We start from the raw sequence: 10,833 nt of genomic DNA, 5'->3' as shown, positions 1-10,833 counted from the left end.
GAGAGGCGTATATTCAGAGAAGCCTCAGTAGCCTAACTGTCTTTTTTTTTGTTCTGACTTATAAAATGGTGGGAGATTATTAAAATAAGTAATGTAAACATATTATCAGTAATTACCAGTGCCAAAAATGGGCACTGTAGTCTTCCGAGGGGCTATTAAAAGGCGTCTGGGTCGACCCATCAGTAAGCTGTCTTGTCATGTCATCTCTCTCTCTTCCCCCCTCCTTTTATCTCTCTGCCTCCCTCTCAGCTGATAGAGCTTATTGAGGCCAAATAGGCTTAGGAGCATCGCTATGGCAACAGGGAGTCGTAAGAGGCTTCATCAAGCACCTCATCAGGAGCTGTGATCCGCTGTTTCCCTTTGAGACAGTGCCCCCAACCTCCTGGAACAAGAAACAACAGGCCAGGCTTCCCGGGAGAGGTGTGTGTGTGTGTGTGTGTGTGTGTGTGTGTGTGTGTGTGTGTGTGTGTGTGTGTGTGTGTGTGTGTGTGTGTGTGTGTGTGTGTATGTGTGTGTGTGTGTGTGTGTGTGTGTGTGTGTGTGTGTGTGTGTGTGTGTGTGTGTGTGTGTGTGTGTGTGTGTGTGAGAGAGAAAGGGGTGGGGGTTACTGTATAAGACCGATTAAGAGTGTGTGTGCTCAGATAATCCCCCTCCTGCTTGTGAAGTATCAGAGTCCCGTGCGACCGACAGAAATACGTCTTTCACCAACATTTATCTCTCTCTCTACATCTGTCTTTTGGTCCAAGGACTTATCATATATTCACTCCACTGTGAATTCACCTCCTGCTATAGGTCCCGAGACTAACAAGAGTTCAGGTAAGCAGTGTTTATTCATACAATGCTTTGTTTTAGTTCAAGGAGAAATTTGTAGTAGCACTATGGACTACAATACTGTGTGTCAAGTGAGATTTCTGGTAGTCAGGGTGTTAAAAGTGGGAAATATAGTCACATAAATGTATTTGTTGTGTGAATTTCCTGTCTGAGAAAGAAGCACAATACATTAGACGAGAACATCTTTAACCTTAAATCTAATAACACCTACCTACTTTTGCATGACAATTAAATAACAGGGAAGCCAATTAACTAGAAAATTCCATGTGTTTGAGCTAATTAGTACATTATTAGCCGTGTTTATAGCTGGTGCTGACATGCAACCTGTGTCCGGATCATGTTCACATTCTGAGAGTGCCCACATTTTCAAACAGGTGTAGACGATTAAAAGAGACATTGTGAACCGATTTTGATCAGATCTTATGAGTGTAAAGATCAGGACGAATGAGGCATGTAAGCACCAGGTAGATATGTTCTATGTGTGCTATTTCTATGCTTCTCATTCGTATGTTTCGCTTTTGAGTATTTTACTTTTGGTTTTGTACACCAGCTTCAAACAACTGAAAATACAATATTTGTGGTTATGGAAAATACACTGCTCAAAAAAATAAAGGGAACACTTAAACAACACAATGTAACTACAAGTCAATCACACTTCTGTGAAATCAAACTGTCCACTTAGGAAGCAACACTGATTGACAATACTTTTCACGTGCTGTTGTGCAAATGGAATAGACAACAGGTGGAAATTATAGGCAATTAGCAAGACACCCCCAATAAAGGAGTGGTTCGGCAGGTGGTGACCACAGACCACTTCTCAGTTCTTATGCTTCCTTGCTGATGTTTTGGTCACTTTTGAATGCTGGCGGTGCTTTCACTCTAGTGGTAGCATGAGGCGCAGTCTACAACCCACACAAGTGGCTCAGGTAGTGCAGCTCATCCAGGATGGCACATCAATGCGAGCTGTGTCAAGAAGGTTTGCTGTGTCTGTCAGCGTAGTGTCCAGAGCATGGAGGCGCTACCAGGAGACAGGCCAGTACATCAGGAGACATGGAGGAGGCCGTAGGAGGGCAACAACCCAGCAGCAGGACCGCTACCTCCGCATTTGTGCAAGGAGGAGCAGGAGAAGCACTGCCAGAGCCCTGCAAAATGACCTCCAGCAGGCCACAAATGTGCATGTGTCTGCTCAAACGGTCAGAATCAGACTCCATGAGGGTGGTATGAGGGCCCGACGTCCACAGGTGGGGGTTGTGCTTACAGCCCAACACCGTGCAGGACATTTGGCATTTGCCAGAGAACACCAAGATTGGCAAATTCGCCACTGGCGCCCTGTGCTCTTCACAGATGAAGCAGGTTCACACTGAGCACATGTGACAGACGTGACAGAGTCTGGAGACGCCGTGGAGAACGTTCTGCTGCCTGCAACATCCTCCAGCATGACCGGTTTGGCGGTGGGTCAGTCATGGTGTGGGGTGGCATTTCTTTGGGGGGCCGCACAGCCCTCCATGTGCTCGCCAGAGGTAATCCTGACTGCCATTAGGTACCGAGATGAGATCCTCAGACCCCTTGTGAGACCATTTGCTGGTGCGATTGGCCCTGGGTTCCTCCTAATGCAAGACAATGCTAGACCTCATGTGGCTGGAGTGTGTCAGCAGTTCCTGCAAGAGGAAGGCATTGATGCTATGGACTGGCCCGCCCGTTCCCCAGACCTGAATCCAATTGAGCACATCTGGGACATCATGTCTCGCTCCATCCACCAACGCCACGTTGCACCACAGACTGTCCAGGAGTTGGCGGATGCTTTTGTCCAGGTCTGGGAGGAGATCCCTCAGGAGACCATCCGCCACCTCATCAGGAGCATGCCCAGGCGTTGTAGGGAGGTCATACAGGCCCGTGGAGGCCACACACACTACTGAGCCTCATTTTGACTTGTTTTAAGGACATTACATCAAAGTTGGATCAGCCTGTAGTGTGGTTTTCTACTTTAATTTTGAGTGTGACTCCAAATCCAGACCTCCATGGTTGATAAATTGGATTTCCATTGATTATTTTTGTGTGATTTTGTTGTCAGCACATTCAACTATGTAAAGAAAAAAGTATTTAATAAGATTATTTCATTCATTCAGATCTAGGATGTGTTATTTTAGTGTTCCCTTTATTTTTTGAGCAGTATATATTTCACAGCAGTTTAGATGGTACAATGATTCTCTACGCAGTGACTACTTGTTTTGTCACATAAATTGAAATAAGGTGAACTATTCAAACTTTAGCAACTAGGAAATGGCAGAATGATTTCTGCATATTGCACCTTTAAATTATATTATGTGAGCTAAACATAGAAATATATATTTTTTAAATATATAAAAACATTTTCCTTAAAGTATAATTTTTTGAGATGACTAATATTACTCTCCCCACTACAACAACAAAAATACTTTGATTGAAATACTGTAAAATTCCATTCATTCCTATGGAGGACTGTTCCTACTGGGGAGTGCCAATATGGTCAACCGGTGGCTTCAAAGCCTCTCAATGGCCAATACATAGCATCAGTAATCCAGGGTTTATATATAAGGAACAGAAATATAAATGCAAAATGCAGCAATTTCAAAGATTTTACTTAGTTACAGTTCATATAAGTAAATCAGTCAATTGAAATAAATTCATTAGGACCTGTTCACCGGACGTGCTACCTGTCCCAGACCTGCTGTCCCAGACCTGCTGGAACCCTGACCTGTTCACCGGACGTGCTACCTGTCCCAGACCTGCTTTTTTCAACTCTCTAGAGACAGCAGGAGCGGTAGAGATACTCTCAAAGATCGGCTATGAAAAAGCCAACTGACACTTACTCTTGTGTTACTGACTTGTTGCACCCTCGACAACTACTATGATTATTATTATTTGACCACGCTGGTCATTTATGAACATTTGAACATCTTGGCCATGGACTGTTATAATCTCCACCCGGCACAGCCAGAAGAGGACTGGCCACCCCTCATAGCCTGGTTCCTCTCTAGGTTTCTTCCTAGGTTTTGGCCTTTCTAGGGAGTTTTTCCTAGCCACTGTGCTTCTACACCTGCATTGCTTGCTGTTTGGGGTTTTAGGCTGGGTTTCAGTACAGCACTTTGAGATATCAGCTGATGTAAGAAGGGCTATATAAATACATTTGATTTGATTTGATCTATGGATTTCACATACATATAGGAATACAGATCTGCATCTGTCAGAAAACCAGTCATCTGGTGTGACCACCATTCGCCTCATGCAGCGCGACACATCTCCTTTGCAGAGAGTTGATCAGGCTGTTGATTGTGGCCTGTGGTATGTTGTCCCACACTTCAATGGCTGTGCTAAGTTCCTGGATATTGTTGGATAACATGCTGTTGGATAACATGCTGTCGTACATGTCGATCCAGAGCATCCCAAACATGCTCAATGGGTGACATGTCTGGTGTGTATGCAGGCCATGGAAGAACTGGGGCATTTTCACCTTCCAGGAATTATGTATAGATCCTTGCGACATGGGGTTGGGCATTATCATGCTGAACCATGAAGTGATGCCGGCGGATGAATGGCACGACAATGGGCCTCAGGATCTCGTCACAGTAGATCTGTGCATTCAAACTGCCATCGATAAAATGCAATTGTATTTGTTGTCTGTCCATAGCTTATGACTGCCCATACCATAACCCCACCGCCACCACTCTGTTCACAATGTTGACATCAGCAAACCCCTAGCCCACACGACGCCACATACGTGGTCTGCGGTTGTGAGACCGGTTGGACGTAACTGCCTAATTCTCTATAACGACGCTCGAGGCGGCTTATGGTAGAGAAATGAACATTGAATTCTCTGGCAACAGCTCTGGTGGACATTCCTGCAGTCAGCATGTCAATTGCACACTCCCTCAAAACTTGAGACATCTGTGGCATTGTGTTGTGTGACAAAACTGCACATTTCAAAGTGGCCTTTTATTGTCCCCAGCACATGGTGCACCTGTTAAAGGATCATTCTGTGTAATCAGCTTCTTTATATGCCACACCTGTCAGGTGAATGGATTATCTTGGCAAAGGAGAAATGCTCGCCATCACGGATGTAAACAAATGTGTGCACAGAATTTGAGAGAAATAAGCTTTTTGTGCGAATGGAAAACTTCTGGGATCTTTTATTTCAGCTCATGAGATATGGGACCAACACTTTACATGTTGCGTTTATATTTTTGTTCAGTGTACATAGTTGGATTTATCTCATGCTGTCTCTCTCTGTCCAATACGCCCCTGAAGCATATGTTTGTAAACACACTCTTAATCTACATGATTTACAATACAAAACCAACACAAACATACAAAATATACGTTGTTATCAAAATCCCCCCCCCTAAAATTAGAAGAAAATATTAAGCCAACACAGTGCACATACTTTTTTTGAAATAGCACTGATGGCCAAATTCATTGTCTTTCGATTAATTATGCGTATAACAAACAATACCTTATGTATTTTCATTGTACAAATGTATAACCCGGCCTCCTCAGTTTTAATGGACATGGCAACCCTGAAGAGTTTGACATGAATTGGAAGTAAGCAACTTTAGTTGTGATTGATCCATGAAGTAGTGCACTATGTAGGGAATAGGGTGCCATTTGGAACACAATCACAATGATAGTGGATGTGAAGGGATATTAAGGGATTTGGCTTGTACAGACACCTAAATAACAGGAGTGGGTGCGTGTGAGAGACAACTATCTCTGTGTTGTTCCCCTTTGGGGATTTTTTTTTATCTGTGATAACAGCCTGTCCGGGGGAGACAGCCTCCAAACTGTTGTCGAAAAACCGCCATTAGCTAGCGAGGTACACACAGTACCTGTACCTCCCATGGGTAACATTGATGTGATTGCAACCTAGGCTAAACAGACTATCTAGACATTCACCCAATCCATCCAGAGATATCATGAAATTACTAACAATCCTCTCGTATACAAAATGTAAGATTATAAGATTAAGATTAAAATGATGCAATGTATTTTAGTACAGTGCCATTTCCATTTAGTTGACCTGGTTCATCAAAGATACAGTATACTGAGAAAACGTCATTGCACAAAAGCAACCCTTTCAGACAAACAATCCATACCACAATGTAGCAAACGCAGTATACTTTTCTTTTGGTGAGGGGGCAAAGAATTACAGTGCATTCAGAAAGTATTCAAGCCCCTTGACTTTGTCAAAATGTTGTTACGTTATAGCCTTATTCTAAATTGTAAAAAATTGTTTTTTAACCTCATCAATCTACACACAATACATCATCATAACGAAGCAAACAATGATTTTAGACATTTTTGCTAATTTATAAAAAAATGTAAAAAACGGAAATATCACATTTACATAACTATTCAAACCCTTTAGACAGTACTTTGTTGAAGCACCTTTAGCAGCGATTACAGTCTCAAGTCTTCTTGGGCATGATGTTACAAGCTAGGCATACCTGTATTTGGGGAGTTTCTCCCATTTTTCTCTGCATATCCTCACAAGCTCTGTCAGGTTGGATGGGGAGCGTCGCTGCACAGCTTTTTTCAGGTCTCCAGAGATGTTCGATCGGGTTCAAGTCCGGACTCTGGCTGGGCCACTCAAGGACATTCAGAGACTTGTCCCGAAGCCACTCCTGCGTTGTCTTGGCTGTGTGCTTAGGGTCGTTGTCCTGTTGGAAGGTGAACCTTCGCCCCAGTCTGAGGTCCTGAACGCTCCAGAGCAGGATTTCATCAAGGATCTCTGTACTTTGCTCCGTTCGTCTTTCCCTCAATTCTGACTGTCTAATAGTCCCTGCCGCTGAAAAACATCCCCACGGCATGATGCTGCCACCGCCATGCTTCACCGTAGGGATGGTGCCAGGTTTCCTCCAGACATTGCGCTTGGTATTTGCACCTAAGCGTTCAATCTTGGTTTCATCAGACCAGACCATCTTGTTTCTCATGGTCTGAGAGTCCTCCATGCAGGCTGTCATGTGCCTTTTACTGAGGAGTGGCTTCTGTCTGGCCAGTCTACCATAAAGACCTGATTGGTGGAGTGCTGCAAAGATGGCTGTCCTTCTGGAAGGTTCTCCCATCTCCACAGAGGAACTCTGGAGCTCTGTCAGAGCCTTCTGTCAGGGCCTTCTCCCCCGATTGCTCAGTTTGGCCGGGCGGCCAGCTCTAGGAAGAGTCTTGGTGATTCCAAACTTCTTCCATTTAAGAATGATGGGGGCCACTGTGTTCTTGGGGTCCTTCAATGCTGCAGAAATGTTCTGGTACCCTTCCCCAGATCTGTGCCTCGACACAATCCTGTCTCGGAGGTCTACGGCCAATTCCTTTGACCTCATGGCTTGGTTTTAGCTCTGACATGCACTGTCAACTGTGGGACCTTATATAGAAATGTGTGTGCCTTTTCAAATCATGTCCAACCAATTGAATTTACCACAGGTGGACTTCAACCCAGTTGTAGAAACATCTCAAGGATGATCAATGGAAACAGGATGCACCTGAGCACAATTTCAAGTCTTATAGCAAAGAGTCTGAATACTTATTTATACAAGGTATTTCCGTTTTTCGCTTTGTCATTACGGGGTATCGTGTGTAGATTAATGACATTTACTTTTTTTTTCATACATTTTAGAATAAGGCTGAAACGTAACAAAATGTGGAAAAAGTCAAGGGGTCTGAATACTTCCCAAATGCACTGTATGCCATGTACTGAATCATGCCATGTTCTCTTCTTACGCTCTGGTTCCTCCCATGCAAGCACAGGGTAAAAGGGGGACAAGGCGACAGCGGGGATGGCATCGTGGTTCGGTTGGAGCAGCGAGCCGAACTACCGGAGTCCACGGCGGGACCCATCTGACGTGGTCACAGACACCCTGATGCTAGAGCTCAGCTGGCAGCTGAAGGAGGCAGAGAGGATGCAGCGTGAGAGGGACAACGAGTATCGGCGCCTTCAGACAGGCGTGGACTACACCTGGCTGGTCAACACGCCACGCAACACATACGATGTGTCGGCTGGCGAGAGGCTGGGCCTGGAGGACCTGTGCTCCAAGGTGCATCCATCCTACTGTGGAACCGTCATACTGAGGTGAAGAACCCTTGTCTTGACCTTAGTTGTTTCTTTACTTAACCCCAAAATCTACACTGGCCTTCTGGTCAAGTTATCTATCCAACCCTTGACCTCCATTGATTCGATGGTGTTCTCATGATCGATTACCCTCTTACTCCCTGAACCAACCCTCTGACCAAAGTTGTGTTCAGTAGGGCATGCAATGGAAAACTTAAGTGAGCATTTCTTATTTAATAACTCTAGGTAGTCCCATCCATTTAGTCCATTTGATGCCAAATTAACACTGCCCTGCTCAGCACAAAACAGTTCAAATTGGGAAATGGGAAGCTATCGATTGGTTGTCTCAGGTGTCTTGCACTAATTGTTAGTTGGTGCTAGTTGATCCATATGTGGAAAGGTGGTACTGACCTAGGTGTTATCCGAGGGCTCAGTCAGGTGATAATTGAATATTAACCACAGGTACTGGAAGGAAGCCCATTGGGGAATGAGATGTGGTTTCTGGTAAATCAACTCCCACTGGTTTTATACATGTGCAGAGGATCATTATTCCTGGACCATTGTGAAAAATATATGACATGCAGTATAACGTACAGTAGCTGTTGAGATAGAGTTAAGATAGTTGATGGTGATTTTCCTTCTGTTGAGAGAAAATGTAACAACATTAATATTGAAAAAGCAGAGAGAGAGTGAGTTGGTGGAGAGAACAGAAAACACTGGAGGCCAATCGGCCAAATCAACAGGAGTAAAGGGCCGGTGGGGGCTGGTCTATTTAAAGGCATCCTAAGAACTTATCAGCCTTGTCTTGAGGGGAGTAAGTGGCTTTAGTTGGCAGGCCTTCCTGTCTCTCCCCCTGCCCTGCTGTTCATGCAGACAGAGGGGCCATCATTAGCTATCTACCTGCTATACTGGCTGATGGGCAAGGGACTCGAGAGCACTGATGTCACAAAAGCATAGGGAAAAGCAGAGAGAATCTCTTCCGATATACAGGTCTGCCAAAATAAAGGAAACACTTTAGTAAATTCGGGATGCAAAGTATATGGAAGCACATGCTTCAATACAGGTGTGGTTTTCTGAGTTTATTAAGCAATTAACATCCCATCATGCTTATAGTCATGTATAAAAATGCCCAGTTGCCCATTATTTTGGCTTCCATGGCTAGAAGTAGAGATCTCAATGACTTTGAAAGATGGGTTGCAGAGTAGCATAAGGGGTTTAAAGGGTGTGTGTTTGTGTGTGCGTGTGTCTCAGTCACCAGATCTCAACCCAATTGAACAATTATGGGAGATTCTGGAGCTGTGCCTGAGAAAGCATTTTCCACCACCATCAACAAAACAGCAAATGATGGAATTTCTCGTTGAAGAATGGTGTCGCATCCCTCAATTTAGTTCCAGACACTTCTATGCCAAGGCGCATTGAAGCTTATCTGGCGGCTCGTGGTGGCCTAACGCCCTATTACCACCCTACTAAAACACTTATTGTTGGTGTTTCCTTTATTTTGGCAGTTACCTATATAATAGTCTTTTTTGGATGAAATGTTTTTCTAGTGCATTTGTGATAGCACATGTTGTGGTGGTACAGTGAGAATGGTATAAGCTGGTGAGTGGAATAGCCCGCGCTCATCCCCTTCCCACACGTTTCAAATGTGCGCTCCTTTGACCCCTCCATTAGTAAAAGTGGATGCGCACACAGTTTTTCCCCTGAAACTATAACCAGGCAAAGTGAAACAAAGCTATTGATTATAGCGGGTGGCTAAAGGTCTCTTGGTTTGTACCATTTTAAAATCCACAGATGAAACATCCATCAATCCAGATGCATGTGTATTGGGGGTGGTTGGGCAGCATGCTCGCGTGATGAGTGCCTGAGACCTGAAGACTTGTGTTGGCTCCTTGTATCAATGCCTAGGCTTTAGCTCAGTGGGCTTAAAAAGTATTGTGGTGTGCAAGATACCCGGATTTGAACCCTGGCCAGCTGAGACTGATGTGACTTCTCTCTCTTTCCCTTTTCCCTACCTGACGTCCAGGTTCCGCCAGGTGGTGACTGAGAACGAGCCAGAGATGCAGGAGGTGTCGGTCCTTTTCCGCTCTGTCATCCTTGAGGCCCTGGACCGCCTGAGGGAGGAGCAGGAGGCACAGCGGCTCTCGCGCCAGTGGAACAACAAGCGGGCCATGAGCATGTCTCTCATGAACTTCAAGTCGCGCATCAAAATCAACCCCTTTGGCAGCACCGTGGGCCTGACCTCGACCAGGGGGGAGGGCGAGCTGAAGACGGTCTCAGAAGACGTGGAGAAGGCACTGGAAGAGAGGGCTGACAGGGCCCAGAGGGTTAGGAGCATGCCTGACTTCAGACACAAAGGGCTTTACACTACCAAGGCCATCTGAGCTGGGGATCCACAAGACAGTGTTGTGGTTCAGTGGGGGATGGAGAGAAGCTAGTGAGATGTAGCCTATAATAATCCCCCCGGAACCTGCCCAGTCTGCTTTGCACAAGAATGGGGAGAAATAGGAGACATCTCTCCCATCCTCTCCTTTGGCAGTATGGGGTCATCCCTATTGAATGCTTTTGACTGGGGAGCTATGCTTAGAATATTTCACAATGAGATTGTCAGACACCTTATTTGCTGTAGTGTTATTGAAATCTTTGTCTGGTAAATTAGACATTTTCAGTGCCTTTTCAACTTAATACTTGGTAACTATTTATACTTAAAACAAATTAACCAATGAGACTTACATTAAAAGCAATTAACAAGAAGTTCTGTGACATTTTTAGAACTGTAAAAGGGAAGTGATAAAAACATCTTTAGACCGTTTTATAGCTAAAGAAATAATTATCACTGACTGCTCTATTACACTATGTTTAGCATGAAATTGTATCGATCTAATTCTTTACAGTTGGAATACAGCGCATCTTGATTCACGTCTGTGTTG

General features: G+C 44.6%; 1 protein-coding gene across 3 annotated transcripts; it reads left to right on the top strand.

The window, feature by feature from the left end:
- The first annotated feature begins 223 nt into the window (after window positions 1-223).
- On the top strand, window positions 224-10,822 carry LOC115195818 (protein RD3). 3 transcript variants are annotated; one of them, XM_029756105.1, is made up of 4 exons: window positions 224-420; window positions 747-816; window positions 7,606-7,927; window positions 9,930-10,822. In XM_029756105.1, exons 3-4 carry the CDS (start codon window positions 7,635-7,637, stop codon window positions 10,285-10,287), a joined length of 651 nt encoding a protein of 216 aa, XP_029611965.1. In that variant the 5' UTR covers window positions 224-420; window positions 747-816; window positions 7,606-7,634; the 3' UTR covers window positions 10,288-10,822. The 3 variants fall into 3 exon arrangements, with proteins under 3 accessions (XP_029611965.1, XP_029611956.1, XP_029611974.1); XM_029756096.1 differs by lacking the exon at window positions 224-420 and having other exon boundaries at window positions 597-816; XM_029756114.1 differs by lacking the exon at window positions 224-420 and having other exon boundaries at window positions 597-816; window positions 7,601-7,927.
- The last annotated feature ends 11 nt before the right edge of the window (window positions 10,823-10,833 follow it).

This window comes from Salmo trutta, chromosome 1 (genome assembly GCF_901001165.1).
Source record: "Salmo trutta chromosome 1, fSalTru1.1, whole genome shotgun sequence".
NCBI lineage: Eukaryota > Metazoa > Chordata > Actinopteri > Salmoniformes > Salmonidae > Salmo > Salmo trutta.
Note: the sequence above shows the minus strand (reverse complement) of the source record. Positions and strands in the feature narration are given on the sequence as shown.